This window comes from Arvicola amphibius, chromosome 7 (assembly GCF_903992535.2).
Source record: "Arvicola amphibius chromosome 7, mArvAmp1.2, whole genome shotgun sequence".
NCBI lineage: Eukaryota > Metazoa > Chordata > Mammalia > Rodentia > Cricetidae > Arvicola > Arvicola amphibius.
This window is the reverse complement of record NC_052053.1, coordinates 69,069,397-69,093,569: the sequence shown is the minus strand read 5'-3', so window position 1 is coordinate 69,093,569 and position 24,173 is coordinate 69,069,397. Positions and strand designations below refer to the sequence as shown.

General features: G+C 42.8%; 1 protein-coding gene across 1 annotated transcript in view; it reads left to right on the top strand.

Annotated features, from left to right (window-relative positions):
• Window positions 1–24,173, top strand: part of Tdrd9 (tudor domain containing 9) — a 119,686-nt gene that overhangs the window by 64,808 nt on the left and 30,705 nt on the right. The window contains exons 10-20 of the mRNA XM_038337787.1: window positions 5,358–5,412; window positions 5,544–5,628; window positions 6,524–6,581; window positions 9,938–10,042; window positions 12,036–12,133; window positions 13,440–13,571; window positions 14,314–14,479; window positions 14,558–14,621; window positions 14,695–14,758; window positions 15,048–15,092; window positions 15,747–15,800. Of these exons, the coding sequence (XP_038193715.1) occupies window positions 5,358–5,412; window positions 5,544–5,628; window positions 6,524–6,581; window positions 9,938–10,042; window positions 12,036–12,133; window positions 13,440–13,571; window positions 14,314–14,479; window positions 14,558–14,621; window positions 14,695–14,758; window positions 15,048–15,092; window positions 15,747–15,800 (926 nt within the window). The remainder of the gene's footprint in view (window positions 1–5,357; window positions 5,413–5,543; window positions 5,629–6,523; window positions 6,582–9,937; window positions 10,043–12,035; window positions 12,134–13,439; window positions 13,572–14,313; window positions 14,480–14,557; window positions 14,622–14,694; window positions 14,759–15,047; window positions 15,093–15,746; window positions 15,801–24,173) is intronic.

The following is a 24,173-nucleotide window of genomic DNA, read 5'->3' as shown; positions in this document are numbered from 1 at the left end:
TTTTATGTACAGAAAGAACCATAGGTGTATATATATAGTTCGTATCTGTACGTATTTATCAAATGACTTGTGTGTACATACTATGTAAAGGAAAAGCAACAGCAGAGCTCTGTCACCACTCAATATCTAACATGTGGTAAACACTGTAGCACAATTAATAAAAACCCAGAGACTGATACTGGGGTTCAACCTGAAGACCAGAAAAGCAAAGTAATCAACCACTGGCTCTTACCTTGACCTCACAGAAATGGCAATCCTGCCTCCAGGAATCTCAGAATAAGATTGTCTGAGAGCTGTCTCCTCCCACGTTATATTCCTCTCTAGTGCTGGGATTAAAGACATGTACCGCCCAGTTTTTTATGGCAAACTAGTGTGGCTATTGGGATTAAAGGTGTGTGTTACCACCAGGATGGGTGTTTTACTCTATGACAATCAGGCAAGCTTTATTTATTAAAATACAAATGAAATATCGCTGCAAAACACTACCCCAGAAAGATGTTCACAGGTGATATTTTACCTTCAGGTGTGTGACTTTCTGTTATATGCTAATGTAAATCCAAGTCTGGCATAGTATATGTTTCCATGTCTCATTAATTGACTTATTTTCAAGCAGATCTGCACTAGCTTTTCAGGGCTGTGCTAGTAAGGTACTGTAAATTGGATGTTTTAAACCAAAAGGTGATCTATTTCCCCTCTGTTATGGGAGCTAGGCATTCTAAACAGGTTGTCAGTAGGCACACTCCTTGGCAGGCTCCAGGCTCTTCTAGCTCCATGTGGGTATCAGGCTTTGGGGTTCTTTGTCTTAAAAGTTGCACTCTCGTCTCTGCTGCTGCCATGTGGCCTTCTCTGTGCCTCTGGCTCTCCTCCTCCTCATGATGTTCACGGTGTGCTGGTAGATGACGGTCTCAGAATATTGCCCAGACCTCATCAGAGCTAATTATATGTACAGTAGTGTTTGAGAGACACTATTGAACCTATAAAAGACCCAATACTGATAATTGAGTTGAGGCAGAATGCATATTCACGTGCTGTAAGTCAGCAGACAAGTGTGAACTACTCCAAAGGACCAAGTCTTCTGAAGTGTTGTTACTAGTTTCATGTTGCTTGGGATCGAACCCACTGCCTCTCATGTTATACAGAGCTCTGCTGCTGAGTTACACTCCAGTCCAGTTTTTCTTTTGAGACAGGATGTTAGTGTAGCCCTGGCTGATGTGGAGCTTGCTGTGTAACCCAGTCTACCTTTGAACTGGAGATTACCTTTTACCTCTCAATTGCTGGGATTCCAGACAGGAGTTTCCATATCTGGCTTTACAAATTGTTTTTGATAGGAAACATTTTGTGTGCTCACCAGAGGAAATTTGGAAAACACGAGGGAAGAAAAGAAATTACTTATATAGCCAACACTCATCAGTAGTCACTGCTCTGGCAAGGAAGAGACTGATAGAATGTATATACTCTAAAATAAGTTGTTACTAGTTAGTGTCATGATACATTTGTTTGTAGTTCTGGTACAAAAGGCTAAGGAGTCAAATTGAACTGGCAATGTCATTGAAAAAGTTATCATTTTATCTTGATATAAATCTAATAAACAGACTTGCTTGATGAAAACTTTACAACTCTGAAGAAAGAATATAATAGAAGATGCAAAGGCCTCCCTTGCTCAAGGATTGGTAGGGTTAATATTGTGAGAATGGCCATCCAACCCAAAGCTAGAGTGCAATCCTCATCAAAACTGCAATGTTGTTCTTCACAGAAATTAAATAATTTCAAAGTTCACATGGAAGCACAAAGACCCAGGATAGCAAAAACAATAATAAAATAAATACATTGCTATAGAGCCAGGTGTGGTGGCACATGCCACTAATCCCAGCACTCAGAAGGCAGAGGCAAATGGATCTGAGTTCAAGGCCAGCCTTGTCTACAGAATGAGTTCCAGGACAGCCAGGGATACACAGAGAAACTGTATCTCAAAAAACCATAAAAACCACGTTACTTTAGGAAGCACTATTCCTGATGTTCAGTTATGTTATAGAATCATACTAATAAAAACAGCATATAAAAATGATACACAGAGGACTCACTTACGAACCCACACTCCTACTGCCACCTGGATTTTGACAAGAAGCTAGAAATGCACATTGGAGGGAAGACAGCATCTTCAGTGAGTGGTGCTGGTCAAATTAGATACTCATGTAAAGAGAGAAGTTAGATCTTACCTCCCATCCTGTACACAACTCAATTCCAATGGATCAAGGACCGCAGCATAATATCTGATACCCAGAATTTGATAGAGAAGGCAGGGAATACACTCAGCTTACAGGCATAGGAAGGATTTTCTGAACAGGACCCCAATAGTGCAGGCATTAAGGCCAACAATGACAAATGGGACGCCATTGTTCAAATGAATTACAGAATGGGAAAAAAAATAAATCTGACCAAGGGTTGTTACCTAGAATATATAAAGGATACACACACACACAAAAAGAAAACACCAGTTAAAAACTGGAGCAAGGAACTGCATTCTCAAAGTAAGACAATGGCTGGGAAACATTTTCAGAGTTACTTATTTTTATGTATATAAGTGTTTTGCCTGCATGAGTGTCTGTGCACTATGTGCATTTCCTGGTGCCAGGGGACTAGAGAGGGTGCTAAATGCCATGGAATTGGAGTCACACATGGTTCTAAGTCACTATATTGGTACTGGGTACTGAACTTCTATCATTTGGAAGAGCAGCAAGTGTCTTTAACTGCTGAGCCATCTCTCCAGCCCCAACTGAATAAATATTTTTAAAATTCTGAACATTTTTACTTCTCAGGGAAACTCACATTAAAACTATTTGAGATTTCCTATCACTACAGCCAGAGTGGCTACAATGAACCAACAGTGGCAAGTGCTGGATGGACTTGGGCCAGGGAAAACACTTATTTACTGTTAGTGGGAGTGCAGACTGGTGTGCCCACTGTAGAAATCAGTGTGGCTGTTTCTCAGAAAACTAGGCATGGATCTATCCCATGATGGAGCTATACTGTTCCTGAGAAGATAATCAAAGGACTCTTATCTTATTACAGAGATGCTTGCATCTTTGTTGTTTGACCCAGCAGCTGGTGGACAGTGAAAATGTGTCACAAGCACACCGTGTGATGTTATCCAACTGAAAAGGAAAATGAAATTAGTAAATTTTCTGGTTGAATGGATAGAGTTGGAGACAGCCACTCTTTGTGAGGTGACTGCAGCTAGAAAGACACCCTTCGTGTTCTCTTCCGTGGACGTGAGCCTTGACTCTTTACACGTGTGTGTAGAAAGACACACCCTTCGTGTTCTCTTACGTGGATGTGAGCCTTGACTCTTTACATATGTGTGTAGAAAGACACACCCTTCTTGTTCTCTTACGTGGATGTGAGCCTTGACTCTTTACATATGTGTGTTTGTTTTTGAGAGAAGGTCTCACTATGTAGACCAGGCTGACCTTGAACTCATAGAGCTTCTGCCTCTGCCTTCTGAGTGCTGGGGTTAAAGGCGTGTGTCACCGGTCTGTCTAGATAAATATGTTTAAATTGGAGTACTCACAAAAGTCAAGAACCTTGTAAGGAACCATGGTGGCAGTCAGATTTCAAGAGTAGACAAGTATAGACAAAGCTTGTAGGGGGCAAAGGGGAATAGTGGAGCAGGAAAGGCTAAATAGTGTAGAGGGCAGGGTAAAGAAGTGGGTGTGGCCTAGCTAACACTAAAGACCTTTGGAAATGCCATATAGAAACCTACTACCATAGAAGATTTTTATATATCTATTAAAAGTTTAAATGGAGTTACCCTATAACAGGAGGTTAATGCCTCTTCCTTCTACCATAGGTTGCTGAAAGCTCAGTGCTAGGCATAGGTTACGTCTTTTTGAGTTGTTGGTCAGCGGAAGTTCTAAAGACTCCCAAACATTGCGGGCTATTGCCAATGCTCTGGGTTACCCTCCAGAACTTGGTGGTGAGATCCTATTGCTGAAGATATCACATACTTGACTCATAGGACCGGAGAAATCCAACTGATACAAACCTGGAAGGTTTGTCTCTTACTGGTCAGTTTTAATAGTGTTGGAATGTTGTATACATGCTGCTTGGGAAGAAAAATGATAAACAGTTTATCCAGCTGTGAATTCTGTAAGCTACAGTAATGATCTAGCTGGAAGAATAAGCCTGTTGGTGCAGTAGTGGCACAAATGTTACGAGAGCAGTTGTTTTCCAGTGGGATTAAAAGTCCACTCCATAAAATGGCAGTATTTACCTGGCCAAAACTGGAGACTGATGAGATCGTGGGCCCTTGGAGAGAACCTAATAATAGTATTCTGCCAAATGGACATAAGAAGAAGCTGTTCCTCAAGGTCTTATCTTTACACCTATGGATTAGTGCATCTCTCACCACTCACGAGAGGGGTCTCTGCAGTAGGTGGAGATTTAATACAGATCATTGTGCAGAGCACAAAAGTAAAGAAGGCTCAGCTCTAAATGGGGCACCTGTATCCCACTCCCTACCCCTAGGGCTCAGTGATCATTATGGAAGAGGGGACAAAATTATTGTAAGAGCTGGAGGGATTAGATGTGTGCAGAGAAACAGTATTTGATGGAACATGACAGTACTGTTTCAGACTTGAACTCACAGTGGCTGTGACTGCATGTACTATGACCTGTACAAGAAAGAGTCAGACAAAATCCCAGAATGGACGGGGGAGACTCATGAAGTCCCCCTGGCCCTGTCTAAGAAGTAAGTTATTGACAATTGGTTGCTACTGGGAAGAGGGAAAATCAGTTTTCTCCAGGGATGTGGCTACTCACACTCCAGTAGACAGTCTTCCACCATGCACGAATAGGCAGCACTAAGTGATCTCTGTTTTGTTTTGTTTTGTTTTGAAAGGGTGCACATGAAGGTAGGGGAGAAAAGTGGCAATGGAGGGAGAAATTGGAATAGCAGGAATGTGGGGTAGTTTTTATCAAAACATGAATTCATGAAATTCCCAAATAATTAAAAAAAATCTTCTCACTGAGGACTGTATTGACCAGAGCACTGAAAATCACAGACCGCCTCTGGCTCTGTCCACCTGCTCTGCTCCCCTGTTCTTCACGCTGCCACAGCTAGTAGCCTCTGTAGCATTGGTAAATCTCTTGTTATCTGTACATTTGCTCTAGAACATAAGCTCTTGGGGATCAGGGAACTTGGTTCTGTTGACTGTACATCTGCAGGGCCTGGCATAGTTCATGCAAAAGGCCCTCAAGTACAAAAAGACGTACAGAGTCTCAACAGTAAGTTGTCATTTTAATATAAAGGTTATGTTTTAGCAATAAATTCACATTTGCCTTCTCTGCTTTCTCCCTAGGTCTGGGTGAGATCAATTATATGCATGAACTTCTCACAAACATGATTCACAAAAGGTGTGTTGACTTTTGTTTTGGCTTTTAGAGTGTTGTGTAGCTTATGCCTTACATAATTTTAATTACCTTGCCGAGTAGTTACTGTGTCTGCTGCGTATTGTGTGATATTTTATTTTAGTTCTGTTTCTTAGGTTACAAGTCTATCCACTTCATTCCAGTGTGACTTTAGAAGAACAGAATAACGTATTTTTAAGTCCAGTCCCTGGGTACAGAAAGGTAGGAGGCTGGGAAGATGAAGCGTGAGACATAATTGTTCTTAATGGAGAACTGCGGTGCCTTGGCCCCTTCCCAGTGTGTCCCAGACTGCTGTTAAGTCACTCAGACAAATCGTTTTGATGAGAATTTGTACCCTTTCTTGTTGTATGTTATTTTGTAAATCAGTTTTATGAAAAACTAAGATTCTTTTGTTTGTTTTGAGACAGGGGTATTGCTATGTAGTCAAGGTTGGCCTTGACTTTGAGATCACCTTGTGCCAACCTTTGAAGTTCTAAGGTTATAGGGTATATACTGGCAAACAGTATAACTGTCTATCTATCTATTTATTTATTTTTCTGAATGCAGGGCTGGGGATTTGCTGTCTTAGGAGTGGGGGCGTTGTCAGAAGCTGTGGTCTGAGTCCCCGGGAGGTTGTTGGCTGTTTTGTTTGCTTTTAACCACTACTCCTTACAGCTGCCTGGGATGACCAGGGTCTGAGATTTTAGCTTTTGGCTCAAATCTTAATATTCTTGAGGATGTTTGGATCTTAAAGCAAAGTAGACCCTGAATATAACTCTACAGTGCTCAGGGTGGCAATACTTGCTCTGGATTTAACCTGATTGTGCTTTTGGTTCCTGGCAATTCCACAGCCCTCTGCTGAAGCTCTTAGAATAGACAGCAGATCCTTGGCCATGTCGCGCCTGCCTTTGTAAAGCCCCTCTGTGTTGTGTGTATCTGATTTTCTGTACCTTGGGGCTTCTTGATAGTTGTGACCTGAAAAACTATGAAGATGGCTTATTTCTAATTTAGAACATAGTATTTACCCTAATATTCAAGATGAAGACTTTTTCCTAATTGTTGGACAGTGTCCTGAGCAGAGGGAAAACATCCATCTGTTGTGTTTAATGCTCCACAGATTATTCTGTCCACCAACATTGCAGAGAGTTCCGTCACAGTTCCAGACGTCAAATATGGTAAGGCCTTTCTCTGCTCACGTCCCCATGAGAAAGGTGGCATCCTTAGGCTCTCCTGTGCCACGGGAGTGGTTACTCTGTTTGGGAGACTCATAGAGAGGCTCACAAAGGTCCAGTCCCTTGTATTCTTGGCTCATCACTATTACCTCTGAGCAGACCCTTTCCTTTCCCTCAGGTAGGGCTGCCCTTGGGGATGCCAGGCCATTTTAAGGAATCTGTAGGAAGCAGAATTTGGGGGCTTCCCTGGTGTAGTCCTGTGATAGAAAGGTAGGCAAGTGTTAGGGAGGAGCTGGGAGCTGATTTCTGAAGGTAGCTTAGATGGAAGCCATGGTGGATAGCTCCATTGTACACACACACACACACACACACACACACTTGTACGCTTACTCACTCCTGAGTTTGTTGTGTTCATCAGTCATGTTTGAGGGACCAGTGCATGTAGTCAGGGTACAGTACCATGCCGAGGAGGACTGTGTTATCACAGACAGTTAACAGGTGAACTACAGTTTCATGTAGAGACAGATATGTAGGAAAAGAAACATGGGAAAGAGCTCCAGTTTTGGAGGAAAAGATATTTTAGATAGGGTGTGTCTTAGGCGACTATGGCTGCGATTACACACTGTGACCAAAACCAACTTAGGGAGGTGTGTGAGGTTTTACTATTTAGGCTTTTTGGGGGCCCAACACACAGCTCCCAAATAAATCACATGTGGAAGCTTATTTTTAGTTATGAAATGCCTGGCCTAAGCATGGCTTTTTGGTAGCCATCTTAGCTTATCTTAAATTATCCCCACTACCTTTTGCCTCTGGGCTTTTATCTTTCTTACTTCTGTATATCTTACCTTCATTCTTACTCCATGCCTGCCTGGGTGGCCCCTTGTGTCCTCCTCCCTTGTTCTCTTGTTGTTCCTCGTTCTCCAGCCTCCCAGAGTTCTATTTATACTCTGCCTGCCAGCCCTGCCTATCCTTGCTTCTGCCTCACTATTGGCTGTTCAGGCCTTTATTATACCATCAGGTGTTTTAGACAGGCAAAGAATCACAGCTTCAGTTAATCGAATGCAGCATAAACAAAAGTAATGCTCCTGAAAATAATATTCACCAATAGGGAGGAAAGGTTTTGTGGTGGTGGTGTTTTTTTTGTCTTACACTTACACACTGTAGTCCATCATTGTAGGAAGTCAGGACAGCAACAGGAACCTGGAGGCAGGAGCTGACACAGAGGCCATGGAGGGGTGCTGCTTACTGGCTTGCTCCCCATGGCTTGGTCAGCCTTCCATCTTTTAGAACCCAGGGACCGTCAGCCCTGGAATAGGTCTACCCACAATGAGATGGACCCTCCCCCATTAACCCCTAATTTAGAAAATACCCACTAACCTGATTTATGGAGGTATTTTCTTAATTGAGGGTCCTTCCTGTCATATGACTTTAGCTTGTGTCAAGTTGACATAAAGCTGTCCAGCACAGGGTGGTATTAGTTACTTTTATATTGCTGTGCTCAAACACCATGATGAAAGAAAGGGTGATAGTCCATCACGGTAGACCCGAGATAGCAGGCCGGAGGCAGCTGTAGCAGCAGCTAAGAGCTCACATCTTGAAACACTAGTAGGAAACAGTTTGAGAGAGCACACTGTGGAGAGTGGGAAGCTTTTGAAACCTCAAGCTAACTCCCAGTGACATACCACCTCCAACAAGTCCACACCTCCTCCTATCCTTCCCAAATAGCCTCCAACTGGGGGTCAAATATTCATGCATGCAAGACTTATGGGGGACGTCTCGTTTGGACCACCATAGGATGAAATGGAACTCCTATGAGGAAGTGGTGCTTGAACAAAGGCCTAAACTTAATGAGAAGTGAACTGTGCAAAAATGTAACTCAGACATAGGAATAGAGTTTAGGAGACCAAGAAGGAAAATTGTTTAAGTCAAGGGAAGGGAAGTGAATAGGTGTTTGTTTCTGTGCCAGTAGAAATTGTAGAAAGACAGATACAAGTCTCTGTTTTCATGATGCAGTCAGTTGACTCTTAGAGATAACACAGGAGTCAACAATTTGTAAGCATAAGAAGAAAAGGTCAGGAAAAGACAGGAGAGAAATTTGGGGAGGGGCCATGATGTTTTAGTAGTAGTGGCCAGAAAAGGACATAAAAATCAAATCTAATTCTGGTCATGAAACTGCAGAGGTCAGGGCTTCCAAACCAGTGTCAAATGGAGGAAAGCAGGGAAATCCTGGGCCACAGATGCAGGGCCTCATAGGACCACTTTCTGAGCGAGGTGGAGAAGAGGTATAGACCAAAAGGAGGCAAATGAGAGGATAGGGTGATGAGCTAAGGGGTGAGCGCTGATGGACAGAAGGGGACTGCACCTGAGGAGGTAGACACGTCCAGTTCTGATTTGATCCTGAAGACAGGCATGTTGGAGAGCAGAGATTTGCTGAGGGACCTTACAAGGGGTTGTGATGTGTGGTCTGAACAGAGGTAGCCAGAACAAGGGATGGTGTAGGTTGACCGGAGTAGGCTGGGTAGATGCTAAGACAACCGAAGGTGGTAGGAGTGCAGATCAGAGTTCAGTGAGGATAAAGGTGCTTAGGGTAGAAAGAAGATAGGTGTTTAGTGTCATTTGGATGGAGGAAGGGCTGTGGCCTGACAGGATAGAGGGTGTGGTAATAGGAAGATGTCAAGGTGAAAAGTAAGGTTGAGAGGGAGCGTCAAGACCCTTAGAGGCGAGAATGGTCAGCACTGCTTTTGCTAGACTTGAAGTCACCAAAAGTTGTGTTAGGACTGGTGGTATGAGATGGCTGGGGAGTCAGGTGTGGTGAGAGTTGTCTGTGGTACAGTCTGAGGAGGCACACTCTGCATGGGAGGCAGGGCAGGAGTCTGCCTTCTGTTTCTCCAAAGCACAGGACAGGAGGTGCTTAGTGTGTGGGGTGGGGGGACGGACTGCTGAAGGGTTCCTTTACGTGGGCTTTGATAGATGAACATCTTGAAGCACAGAGAATGTAGGTGGTTTGTTTTGCTAAGTGGTAGACAGACAGATAGGCACAGAGATGGGAACATAGGATCTGAATCTAGGCAACCCAGAACATTAGCCTGCCTCCCCTGTCCCTGGTGTAATGAGGTTTTGGAGTAATTCTAATCTTTTGGGTGCACCCAGGCAGGTCTTTATGATAATCTGTGCCTTACAAAGACCCAAAGACTTCCACTGTGATCTAGAGAGACCTTGGTTTCCCAGGGTAGGAACATGAGTAGTCAGCTCATTTCCAGAAGTTTCTGCAAGCATGCCAACCCCATTATACCCAGGCGCTGTGGGTTGTCATAACCCATGTTAGCATTGGTGCTTATGCTTTTTTTTCCCAATGGCAGTTATAGATTTTTGTCTGACCAGAACTCTGGTTTGTGATGAAGATACAAATTATCAGAGTCTGCGGCTGAGCTGGGCCTCGAAGACCAGCTGTGACCAGAGAAAAGGTAAGGCGTCTGTGGCAGAGTGCACTGAGGCCAGTGGTCACCGTGTTGTCCCAGAGCTTTGCTTTAGCGTTTTTGCTCATGGGGACCTCCTGTGTTGGGACTGGTCTCAGTCACCGTTCCTCCTTGTTTTCCTCCTCAGTGTTTTAGGGTCAGCTCCTAAGGAACAGGTGGCCTTTTATTATCTCAACACTTTGCATTTCCAGTGTGAAATTTTAAGAAAAATAGATTTAGTAGATATGGAAGCCAAGTGGATCATTTTGGTGATTTTTGACTGGCTTCCCTTGGGCCAACTCTACATCCTGCTGTTTCTAGGGTCTTTTTTCCTAGAGAGTTCCACACAGGGATCAAGGTTTGGTGTACCACCCACACACTTCCTGGACAGAGCTGCTGGGCAGGGCCTTTGGCCACAGAAGTGAGTCTGTAACATGCTTAGCCCAGATGTTGCCTTCTGTAGCAGGAGCTGGCTTTAGCGGGACAGCATCTGTGGTGTGTACTGAGAGATGACTCTGTTTTATAGGGACCACCCCCCCACCCCCAGGGAGGTAGGCAGGAGGCCAAAGAATTCCTTCTGGGAAATTACTGCTTCAGAATTGAACATGTTATATGCACAAACAAAGTACATATGCATTTTTACCTTTGTGTAGACCCTGGTTTTGTAATTCTCTTTCTTTCTTAGTCTTTGTAAGAAATGTGAGGTGAGCAGGTTGTGTCCTGAGACTCGGGGACATAGCAATTGCACAAGGTTTTCCTCAGGTAGGGCTTAGATTTGACCCAGAAATCTGACGTCTGGCCCCTTTCTTGACTGCTGTGCTCTTTCCACTTTCCTGAGGTGCCCTTTCTGGAGAGAGCTAGGAGATGTTGAAGGCGCCATTGCAGCCTGGCTGCCAAGAGCTTCATCAGTGTGAAAGGCTTCCCTGGTGGCCATTTTATGCACCTCCACAGTGTTTGAGCCCCTTGCCCCCAACATCCTTGCTAGCAAATGATGTCACCAGGTTTTCATTTCAGCCATCATTGGATGCCTATTCCATCTTGTTTGATTTTTGACTTGCGATTCCATAATCGTTCATGAGGTTAAGTAGCCTTTTTCTTGTTTGCTTGCTATTGCCTGCTCCTCAATGAATGCTTGTGTCCATCTCTTACCTTTTTAGGATTTATTTACATTTATTTGTTTGTTTAATCCATCTTTGAGTCAGGGTCTCTTACCATGTAGCACTGGCTGGCATGGAACTCAAAGTGTAGAACAGGCTGGCTTTGAACTCACAGAGATCTTCCTGGCTTCTGAGTGCTGGGATTAAAGGCATGCACCACCACACTTGGCTTACTTATTTTATTTAGGTTGTGTATCTATTAAGGACCGTCCTCACTCTTTTCTTCCTTGTAAGATTTGCTTTCGCTCCACAAGTAGTAATTGTCACACACAAACGTAGCAGTTTGTCGTCCTCTCGGGGTGACCATGGCTCTGAGCTCTGTGCATGCTCAGTTCTCGCTTATCTAATATGACAAAGCTGAAGAACGCTTGTAGGAATAGTAGGACAGATGGACACACAGAAGCAGGGACAACCTGAGCAGGTGGGACTGCTCCTCAACCCTCTGACAGATCCAGATATTTGCACTAGGTGAGTCACACTTCTGTCGCCAGCTACACGGCTTTTCTGTGATGAGCTCTGTTTTACTAGCACGAGCTAAATCTTCTAGGAAATGTGTCTTTCAAAGTGTTCTGGGTTCTGTTGCATTTCGGCCAACTTGTTTTCTTTCGAAACTTGTACTAGATTTTAAAACATTAAAGGAGCACTTAATCTTAATTTAACTTATTCTGACTTTTTAGGATAATTTTACTTGCAATAGCATTAGAATAAAGATAACTTGTTTTTACTGGCCTAGTGTGGTAGAAGATAAGATTTTTCCTGATCAGTGTTTAGTGGCTGTTTTACAGTCCTCTCCACATTGATGTTAACGTGATCAATGCCACATTGGGTTGAGCATCTTTTTGCAGGCCGGGCTGGACGGGTGTCCAAAGGATACTGTTACAGGCTGATCCACAGGGACTTCTGGGACAGCTCTATTCCGGATCATGTCGTTCCTGAGATGTTGGTAATGAATTTCATTCATTGTTAGTGTCAGCTTTGTGTGTATGTGTTGTTTTATCATCTACTCTGCATTCTGCACTCTGTTCTGGCCCTTATACTACTGATGCTCTTAGTAGGCTAGGGTGGCTGACTAGGAGCCCCAGGGATTTACTTATCTCTGCATGCATGCCAAGAACATGCTACAGTACGTAAGTAAAAATTAGAACAGCTCCGGGAGACTGGGTTTGCACTGTGTAGGTTGGGGTTGCAGTATGGTTATTCGATGGCAGGGCCATTCCCTGTTAAACCAGCTCATGGGACAGCCATGTTTGTGATTATTTTTAAATTAAAAATATTTTTTTATGTGTATGGATGCTTTCCCTGAGTGTATGTCTGTGCACTAGGGCGTGTAGTACCTGTAGAGGTCAGAGGAGGGTGCTGGGCCTCGTGGAGATGGTATTAATTCATTAAATCAGTGCTGGAAACCAAACCCCAATCCTGGGAGAGCAGCTAGTGCTCTTAACCACCAAGCTACCTCTGCAGCCACCCCGTTCTTAATTCACAGTGAGGCGCATGCTGCTTAGTATCTGTTGTCCCTATAATACCATCCCCTGCAGAATGCCAGTGTAGTCTCTTCCTTTTATGAGTAATTATGGATTGATCTCTCCTCTTTTCCGCTTTTCTCTCTCCTTTCTCTTTCTACTCTCTTAACATCCCTCTTTTCCTTTTATGTCTTTTTGCTTCCTTCTTTTTCTTCTACTTTTGGCCTTTCCCCTTTCCCTCTTTTTTTTTTTTTTGGTTTTTCAAGACAGGGTTTCCCTGTAGTTTCTAGAGCCTGTCCTGGAACTAGCTCTTGTAGACCAGGCTGGCCTCGAACTCAGAGATCCGCCTGCCTCTGCCTCCCGAGTGCTGGGATTAAAGGTGTGCGCCACCACCGCCCGGCTCCCTTTCCCTCTTTTTTGAAAAAGAGTTTTGCTGTATAGCCCAGATTGGTTTCAAACTCAGCATCCTTTTGCCTGTTTTTCTAAGTAATGGGATGACAGGCATGTGCCATTGTGCCATGCCCAGCTTCTCTCTCCTTCCCTGCTTTCTGCTCTGTTAGAGTCACTCTTGTACCACTGTTCTTAAACCTTGTTCCTCCTGGCTCTGTCTCCCAGGGGCTGGGATTATAGGTGTGCAGCCAAGCCCAGCTTCCTTCTGCCTTTTCTTCCCCTTCCCTCCTCTGTTGTTCTTCTCTATTCCCATCCTCTCCTTTGGAGCACAAGACATATGAATAGGTTAATTGGTTTAGTTACCTTATCATCTCTGAACTAAAATTCTGTTATTTTCAGCGTTGTCCATTGGGAAGCACAATATTGAAAGTGAAGTTACTTGACATGGGTGAACCAAGAGCTCTGCTGGCAACTGCCCTCTCTCCACCCAGTCTGAGTGACATTGAGCGAACCATTCTTCTGTTAAAGGAGGTGGGACTTGTGGAATTAATTAGTGATGGGAAAGCTAAGACTTTTTCTTTGTGGGGGAGCCCAAATTTCATAATTTTTAAAGTAGCTTAGTTGTTGAAAGTGCTCAGTGTGTGGTGTTTCTGAGGCCCACCACGCACGTCTCCACCCTGTGGCCCCACCCGAGAAGCGTCAGCATCACTGGCCGCTGCTGGTCCATCTGTACTCTCTCTGCGCTCCTTCACCCCAGCCCTCCTGCCCACCCACTGCTGGGCACTTTCTTCCCATTTTCTCTCCTTGGACCACTTTTGACTGAAGCTCTGCTCTTGTGACTTTGCCCCCACTGGCCCCAAAATGAGCTGAAACAGTCCACACACCGTTTCCTGGGGGCCAGGGATATTCTGCTTTTGACCCTTAAAACCTGTGATGCCAATGTCCCCTCAGTAGTGGACTGTTAGAACACCGAGGGCTGTGGTGAGTGGCAGTGCCACTGGACCCTGTTTTTCTCTGTGTGTGCCCTGTTTGTGAAACTTGGGACTAGGTAGACTTGGGGAAGTCTCTAGTGACATGGCGTGCTTTCTAGAAACACTAAAGGGGTGAGTTCAGTGAGCACGTCAGAGCCAGTAGCCCTTACAGTTAGCTGAACTGTCTTCAGAACCTAACTCCTTAGAAGTTGGTATGCATTGCCTGTCTTGCAGTTCTGTAGTAAGGATGTGGGGAGTGGGGCTGTGTCAGCGCTTGTTAATGCACTAACTTCCTTCATAAGGTTGGAGCTCTGGCAGTTAGTGGACAGAGGGAAGATGAGAACCCCCATGATGGCGAATTGACCTTCTTAGGAAGAGTGCTGGCACAGCTCCCTGTCAGTCAGCAGCTGGGTAAACTCATTGTGCTGGGACATGTATTTGGGTGCCTGGATGAGTGTCTTATCATAGGTAAGTGTGGGCTGGTGTGGGGCAAGTGTGTTGTCTTGTGTGGCCAGTCGGTCCTCATCCTCTGGTTTCTCTCTCTAGCGGCAGCTCTTTCTCTGAAGAACTTTTTCACGATGCCTTTTCGGCAGCATCTGGATGGGTATAGGTATTTAACATTCTTACTGTGTAGGGCCACCTTACTAATGGCACCAGATGACACTTCATTTACCTGTTTTCAGGAACAAGGTGCATTTCTCAGGTAGCAGTAAGAGTGACTGCCTGGCCCTCGTGGAGGCATTCAAGGTGAGTCTGTCTCATCCTCCGGAGGCAGAGGTGGCCACACAAGCCACCAATGTGTTTTCACATCCTGCCTATGAGAGTGGAGAGTGCTCTCTTCTGAACATGGTGTTGGTAAGGGCTTCTGATGGCCAGCACAAAGTAACAAGTGCTGGAAGGACCAGTGGACCAGCCAATTTCCCAGAGTTGATTAAAAAGTAATTTGTAGACGTTCTGTGTTCAACCATGTGTTGACATTGGAATTAAATCCAACTAACTAGTAAATTATTCCGAAGCTGTGGTTGTATCATTTTAGGCCTGGCAGGCTTGCAGACAGCGAGGAGAGCTGCGGCATCCCAAGGTTGGTCACATTTCCTTCTTGTCATCTTTCTGATGGCTGACGATGATCAGATTTCCTGCAAGCCTGTCTCAGTTTGGTCACTGCCTGTGCATTGTGGTGGCTGTAAGACCTGAGGTCATTGAAGGTAGTTAATACATGCTGTCCTCTGGGAGGGGCAGGTCAGGACATTAGTGACCAGGTCCTGTTGCAGGCTGCTCAACAGGTGGCTCAGAATTAATGACACTGGCAACACAGGAGCCTATATTTCATCTTTCTTTAGATAAGGCTTTTTATTCTAAAGTAATTAGGCTCCAGAGCCATCGGTAGACATGTCTGTGTGTAGTTTTGCTGTCTCTAATCTTCCCTGTTGCTACAGTGTGACAAGTCTTTTTCAGTTGAATCACTGTGCCTTTGATTTTGGGGACAGGTAAACAAACTCATAAGGAGAGTCATCCCTGTGTAGTGTTTGTGGTTTGGGTCTTGTGGTTTGGGCTTTGGTCTGATGTTGGAAGCTCTTGTAGAGGACGTCCTGTATGTGGTCATTCAAGTACATTGTTGACCATGGCCTAAGCTTAGCCCTTGTTGAGAATCTGGATGAGATGTGTGAATTGTAGGAGCAAGTTAACCTCTGCCTTACTAGCCTCACACTGGATACTGTGCTCTTCTGTGTTTAAGGATGAACTTGACTGGGGACGGCTAAATTATATTCAGATAAAGAGGATCAGAGAGGTAAGCTATAAATTCTTTGACTCAGTTAATGCAAATAAACTAACTTAAAATTTGGTCATGATGCACCAGCAGTGCACAGGGTGTGGGAGCAAATCCTGCCTGTTCCCATCATTAGCAGGAGGCCTTGAGGGTAAAGACACCTGCAGTGATAATTGCTTGGCTCCAGAAATCCTCACCAAGTGTCATATGTAAATGAACACGTGTAAACTTGGCAGCCATCTTTTTCGTATTTCCCAAGATAAGCATGTGATCTTTTCATTATTAACATAAGTAAACACATTATGGGTTTTGTGCTGTTGATCCCAATTTGTATTCTTGCAGTAAGCCTTCTTGATGACATTTTAACATGGCTGCGTTCTGACTGCCAGTGCTTTCTCCAGAAATGCTGCAGTAGCTTTATAGTGAGACTGCTCTGAGGCTTGTGGGTATTTGTGGGAGTGCATGTGCACACACGCTTGTATTAGCCTGTTCTCCAGAGGAACAGAACACAGAGTTAACATACATCTATAGATCTACCTCCATTCCTATCTATAACTGTCTATCTACCTACCTACTTACCTTTATCTATGTATCTACTTACCTACATATCTATGGGATTTATTAGTGTGTGGTCCAGATAATCCAACAATGGCTACCTACAAACAGAAGGTCCAGCAATCCAGTAGTTATTCAATCCACAAGGCTGGATGTCTCAGCTGGTCTTCAGTATACACTGGACTCCTGAAGAAGTGGATTTACTCTAATGCCAGTGAAGGAATAGACTTGCTAATAAGAGAAAGAATGAGCAGGCAAAGAGGGAAAAGCTTCTTTCTTCCATGTTCTTTGTGTGGGCCACCAGCAGATAGCGTGGCCCAGATTAAAGGTAGGTCTTCCCACCTCAAAAAAAAAAAAGTTTGATTAAAGTCTTTCTTCCTAACTCAAAGATCTTGATTAGAAGTGGGTCTTCCCACTTCAAATTATTTAATTAAGAAAAAGCAATCCCTGATAGACATACCCAATTATTTGGGTTTTAGTCAATTCCAGATGTAGTCAAGTTGACCACGAAGAGCAGCCATCACACACGCATGTCGGAGCTTGGCACTAAGTTAGACTGCAGTCGTAGGACGAGCATCCTTCCAGGTCCAGGAAGAGCTTTCGTTTGTTTTTTTGTTTTTTGTTTTTTGTTTTTTCGAGACAGGGTTTCCCTGTAGTTTCTAGAGCCTGTCCTGGAACTAGCTCTTGTAGACCAGGCTGGCCTCGAACTCAGAGATCCGCCTGCCTCTGCCTCCTGAGTGCTGGGATTAAAGGCGTGCGCCACCACCGCCAGGCCAGGAAGAGCTTTCGTAACAGTTTCTTCCTGAATAGAATCTTCTTTGTTTAGCTTTTCTCCTGACCATTGTCCATAACAACTTGTAACAACATTCTAAAGAAAGGCAAACATCCATAATCCATTTTTTGGGAATGTGGGCATAGTTTTTCTAGGCTACTTCCTGCTGATTGGGGGCACTGATAATCTTATGGGGACCTAAAGAAAATTTAGGATTATGGCCAAGTCCTGATTGAAAAATTCTGTGAGGCTTGATATCTCAGCCAGCAGTCTTGAGGAAGCTCCAGCAGAGGTCCTCTGAAGTGTTGGATCATCTGGACCACCTGCTCCTGCTGGGGGTGGGGGGGTTCATCAATCAAACCTGATTTTTCTCAGCCCAGAATAAATCCACAGCCTTTCATTTCCTGTGGAAACAAAAACAAAACCTCTTCTCCAAGGCATTTTCAAAATATATATGTTGGATTAATCCAGCAGCATTTATAATCAAATATGTTTTAGCAGCTTTTGCTCCTTGCTCAGTCATAAAACAATTTAAAGACAACACAATAGCATACAGTATCCAGACTCTGTGTATTTCATCTTTACATGGCTTTATTTTAAACTCTGTTTATTTTTATTTTTAATTTTTGACTTTTTGAGACAGAATTTCTCTGTGTATCTATGGCTGTCCTGGAACTCACTCTGTAGACCAAGTTGTCCTTGAACTCACAGAGATCTGCCTACCTACCTCTACCTCCCAAAGGCTGGGATTAAAGGTTTTTGACGACAGCTTCCATTTCCTTGCAGCTTATAAGTCTATTTAAATTGCTCACCTGGTCTTGATTTAATTTTGGTATATGGTATATATCTAATTTTTTTTAACATTTTCCAATTTTGTGTAGTGTAGGATTTTGTAGTATGACCCAATGATTCTATGGATGTCCTCAGTGTCTGTTGTTTTGTCCCCCTTTTCTGATTTTGTTAGTTTGGGTGTTCTCTCTCTGCCTTTTGGCTAGTGTGGATAAGGGTTTATCTATCTTGTTGATTTTCTCAAAGAATCTGCTCTTATTTTCACTGATTCTTTGTATGGTTTTCTTTGTTTCTATTTTGTTGATTTCAGCCCTCAATTCGATTATTTCCTGTCTTTTACTCAGCCTAGGTGAGTCTTTTTCTTTTTGTTCTAGAGCTTTCAGGTATGCTGTTAAATCACTGGTGTGAGCTTTCTTCATTTTCTTTAATGTGGGCCTTAGTGCTATGAACTTTCCTCTTAGCACTGCTTTTATAGTGTCCTGTAGGTTTGGATATGTTGTGCATTCATTTTCGTTGAATTCAAGGAAGTCTTTAATTTCTATATTTCTTCATTGACCCAGGGGTAGTTCAGTAGTTCACTGTTCAATTTCCATGAGTTTGTAGGTTTTCTGAGTGTAGTATTGTTGTCAAAGTCTAACTTTAATCCATGGTGATCCAATAAGACACGGGGTTACTCCATTTTTTTTTTTTATCTGTAGAGGTTTGCTTTGTTCCCAAGTATGTGATCAATTTTAGAGAAGGTTCCATGAGGTATTGAGAAGAAGGTATGTTCTTTTGTGTTTGGGTAGAATGTTCTATAGATGTCTGTTAAGTCTGTTTGATTCATTACATCTGTTAATTATCTTATTTCTCTGTTAAGTTTCTGTCTGGTTGACCTGTCCATTGATGAGAGTGGAGTGTATAAGTCTCCTACTATTAGTGTGTGGGGTTTGATGTGCGATTTGAGTTTTAGTAATGTTTCTTTTACATTTGTAGGTGCTCTTGTATTAGGGGCATAGATGTTCAGGATTGATACTGCATCTTGATGAATTGTTCTTGTTATGAGTATAAAGTGTCCTTCTCCATCTCTTATGATTGATTTTAGTTTGAAATCAATTTTGTTAGATATTAGGATAGCTACACCTGCTTGTTTCTTAGGTCCATTTGATTGGAAAATCTTTTCCAACCCTTTACTCTGAGGTAGTGTCTGTCTTTGAGGTTGAGTTGCGTTTCTTGTATGCAGTAGAAGGCTGGATTCTGTTTTTGTATGCATTCTCTTAGCCTGTATCTTTTTATAGGTGAATTGAGTCCATTGATATTAAGTGATATTAATGACCAGTGGTTGTTACCTCCAGTTATTATTCAGTAGTAGTGTTTCTGTGTTTCCCTTCTTTGGCTTATGTTGGTGAGAGGTTATCAGATGCCTGTATTTTTATGGGTGCAGTTTGCTTCCTTGGGTTGGGATTTTCCTTCTAGTACTTTCTGTAAGGCTGTGTTTATGGATTCGTAATGTTTAAATCTATTTTTGTCATGGAATATCTTGTTTTCTCCATCTATGGTCAATGAAAGCTTTGCTAAGTATAGTAGTCTGGGATTGCATCTATGATCTCTTAGTGTCTGAAGCACATCTACACATCTATCCAGGACTTTCTGGCTTTTATGGTTTCCATTGAGAAGTCAGTGTAATTCTGATAGGTTTACCTTTTTATGTTACTTGACCTTTTTCCTTTGCAGCTTTTAATGTTCTTTCTTTATTCTGTGTGTTTCGTGTGTTGATTATTATATGGCAAGGGGAATTTTTTTTTGATCCAATCTATTTGGTGTTCTGTAAGCTTCTTACACCTTCATAGGGATATCCTTTTATAGGCTGGGAAAATTTTCTTCTATGATTTTGTCGAATATATTTTCTGTGCCTTTGAGCTGGAATTTTTTTCTCCCTCTTCTACCCCTATTATTCTTAGGTTTGATCTTTTTCATGTTGATCCAGATTTCCTGGATGTTTTGTGTTAAGAATTTGTTGGATGTAATGTTTTCTTTGACCAATGAGTCTATTTCCTCTATAATATCTTCAGTGCCTAAGATTCTTCTATCTCTTGTATTTTGTTGGTTATACTTGTCTCTGTAGTTCCTGTTTATTTACCCAGATTTTCCACATCCAGAATTCCCTTGGTTTGTGTTTTCTTTATTACCTCTATTTCAGTCTTCAAGTCTTGAACTGTTTCCTTCACCTGTTTGATTATTTTTTCTTGGTTTTCTTGGGTTTCTTTCAGGGATTTATTAATTTCTTCCAATTTATTGTTTGTCTTCTCCATTTCTTTAAGGGAGTTTTTCATTTCCTCTCTAAAGATCTTTATTATTTTCATAAAGTTATGTTTAAAATCGTTTTCTACTTCTTCTGGGTTAGGATGATTAAGTCAAACTGTTATGTGACTGCTGGGTTCTGGTATTACCATGTTGCTTTTTAGGTTGTTGGAGGAATTCTTGAATTGGCACCTACCCATCTCTTCCTTCAAATGAGGCCGGCAGCATCTTTGCATCTTGGTCCAATCCTTGCTGTGGCTGTCTGAGTGGGAGTTTTTCTTGGTCTGTTCTGTACTGTAAATGTCTGTCTCAGAAAGCCTCTGAGGTCTCTATATGCCTGCCCTCTTGGTCTTCTCTCCTGGTTTGCTCTCTTGGTCTTCTCTCTTAATCCCCTCAATGTTGTAGCAAGCTCTTAGTCCCTCTTAACTCACCTCAGTATTGGAGCAAGCTGTGTTTCAGAGTTCCACCAAGGTTGCAGGAGGATAGGCAGGTTTGGGGGTAGGGTGTGGCTAGTAGTTTGGATGGTGGCTGGATGGGTTTGGGTTTGGGAGGATCCTAGCCACAGGAAACTCCCAGCTGGCTGGCTAGAAAAGCAGAGGGAGCTGAGGGAGGGATCCGTGGTTTCTAGGGAGGTCCTAGAAAGTGGGGCATCTGGCTGTGTGGCTGTTCACTCACCTCTTAAGCCCCCTCAGTATTGGAGCATGCTGTGTTCTCATAATAGTTTAATAATTGAAAATAGTGTTTATTTGATCTTGATATACTTCACGAATAAAGTCATTTATCATAGTCAGCGATGGTGGCGCACACCTTTAATCCCAGCACTCTAGAGGCAAAGGCAGGCAACATACAGAGGAAGGTCCAGGACAGCCAAGGCTACACAGAGAAACCCTGTCTCAAAAAAAAAAAAAAAAAACCCAAAAAACAAAAAAACAAAAGCAAAACAAAACACAGAAACAGATAATGAAAAACCACTTATCACCAGTGGCTTTGGGGGATTTTTCCTGCATTGCAAGCTCTCCCTATTAGCCTTGGCTAGCCTAGAACTTAGAGTCCCTGAACCTCAGACTCCTATGCCACCATAACCAGTTAAGGGGTGTCTGTGTGTAAATACAAATGTGTATAAATGTGTGTATGTTTGTGTGTGTGTGGTTGTATTGCTTGGTTGTGTGTATGCAGAGGTTGATAGGCAGTGTCTTTCCTCAATTACGTTCTACCTTTATTTTACTTACTTTTTGAGGCAGTGTCTCCTGGAGAATCTAAAGTTCAGTGATCTGGCTAGATTGTCTGATCATTGAACTTCAGAGATCTGCACCTCCTGCCCCTCACTAGGGTTACAAGTACCACTGATGCCAGCTAGGGGTATAGGACTGGGTTCATTTTCTGCACTAGTTAAAGAGTTAAAGAGCAGGAAAGAAATATTACTGGGTATCTTGGGGTGTTTCAGTGGGTCACCATATAATACTGGAAAAAGCAGGATTTTTTGACAAAATCAATAATGAACTTGAGGGGAATTAATTTATTGAGTTTTTAAAAAATTGCATACAATATATCCAAGATCCTCCCTATCTCCCTACCCATCCAACTTCTTGTTCTTTCTCTCTTAAAGGAAAAAAGAGAAAGAGAACAAATAGCAAGCAAACCCCCAAAGACAAAATCCACCAATCACAGTAATAACAACAAGCACACAGAAAAACATGGAGTCTGTTTTTTGTTTGTTTGTTTTTAGATAGGGTTTCTCTGTGTAGCCCTTGCCGGCCAAGAGCTTGCTATGTAGACCAGGCTGGCTTTGAACTCTCAGACCTGCCTGTCTCTGCCTCCCAAGAGCTGAGATTAAAGGGGTAAGCCATCGCACCTGGTTTGTAGTCTGTTTTGTGTTTGTCAACTACTCCTGAGCATGAGGCCTGTCATGTAGTGTGATTGATGTACCCAGTGTTACTCCATTGGAAAATACAGATGTTTTTCCTCTCTCAGCAGGTATCAGTTGCAAATAGTTTCTTGGTTAGGGGTGCAACTTTGAGCCTGCCACCCTTTCTCCATGCTGGGATTTGGTGTGCCTTGCATTTATTTGTGCACGGCATGTGACTGGATACAGCTTCAGCCCTGCTGAGTCTGAAAGACGCCGTTTCCTTAGTCATCCGCCACTTTGGCTCTTAAAAATCTTTCCATCTCCTCTTCCACAACATCCCCTGAAAGACAGCCCATGTAGGACTGAGTGTTCCAAGGTCTCTCACTTTCTGCACCCATCCAGCCGTGGGTCTCTGCTAATCACCATCTACTGCAAGAAGCAGCTTCTCTGATGGGGTTGAGCAAGGCAGTGATATATTGGTATAACCATATGTTATTAGGAGTCATTCTAGGTTCATTTAGCACATTGTTCTCAACCTTCCTAATGCTGCAACCCTTTAATACACTTCCTCGTGTTTTAATAACCCCAACCATAAAATTATTTCATTGCTACTTCATTACTGTAATTTTGCTATTAATGAATATGTGATATGCAGTATATTAGACCTGAGACCCACAGGTTGAGAACCACAGATTTAGGAGAATAATAGTAGTAGGTTTTCTCTTAGGCCCATGACCTGTGTTGTCTCAGGTTCTTGAGCACTAGTGAGTAAGGGTGAAACTTCAGTTAATCACTCTCTCTTATTTCTCCATGTGTCATATTGTGAAGGTAACCAGTAGCCTTAGAAATAGCCTGTGACGATGGGGCTGGAGAGGTGACTCAGTGCTTAGGAGCACCTGCTGCTCTTCAGAGGACCTGGGTTCAATTCTCAGCACCCCATGGCATCTCACAACTGTCTGTAACTCCAGTTCCGGGGGATCTGACATCTTCACAACAATGTATATACAAATAAAGTTAAATAAATCATTTTTCAAAAAAAGAAATAGCCTGTGATGATGGTTTTGGGGGAGGTCTGTGGGACCACTTTGGCCAACGACTAAACAAAATGTCCCGTTCCTTGTCCTGGGGATTTTACTTGATAGCTCATGATGTTTAGTTGCCACATTGTCTCATATGGTAACTCCATTTAAATTCCTTCTATATATTTTCGAGAGCTTCTAGAATAGGAGATTTAGTCACTCCTCCCTTCATTCCCTCTTACCCTGCCCCTCTCTCCATCCTTATTTAATCTCTTGTTCTAGTTTCCCCTTCATCCATTTATGACACTGTGTTCTATTCCATTTCCTTGGAAGGTCTCCTCCTTCCCCTGGTCCTAATGAGGTTCCCAGGGACTGGATGTTCTAGATGAAGCACACATATCTAAAGCTTAAAAGCTTTTAAGACAAAGCATGCAGTGTTGTCTTTCTGGGTCAAGGTTACCTTACTCTGGGTGATTGCTTTTAGCTCTGTCCATCTGCCTGAAAATTTCATTTTTTTAGTTGCTGAATTATATTTTGTTGAATAATAGTCTACTATGTAAATGTACCACATTTTCACTACCCATCAGTTGGCTCCTGGAACTGGAGTTGCAGTGGTTATAAGTTGCTGCGTGTCTGTTGGGAACCGGCATGTGCAAACACTCACACACACTGGCTAGAGATTTAGCTTAGGGGTTTGAACATAGTAAGCACTCACTTAATATGTTAATATGTCTTCCTGTCCCCTTTCAGTTTATCATGGTATTTTATCCTTTGTTATTGCATGATTTTTGCTTTTAAAACTTTATTGAGATAATTTTGTGGTGACTTAAAGTTGTTTGTTTTCATATATATGCATATATTTAAAACACTTTGTATGAAAAACTATTGAGAGAGAACTGTGGTTGGACTTTCTTTGGCTGCCAGCTCCTGAATAATGACATGGAGACTTTTTATTATAAAAGCTTGTCCTTAGCTTAGACTTGTTACTGATTAGCTCTGAAAACTTAGATTAACCCATTTATATTGATCACGTGACTCGTTACCTCTCCTCAGTACTTTACATCCAACTCCCTCTGCATCTGACTGGTGAGAATCCACTTCTCAGATTCTTCCCCCAAGTTCCTCTCTCTCCT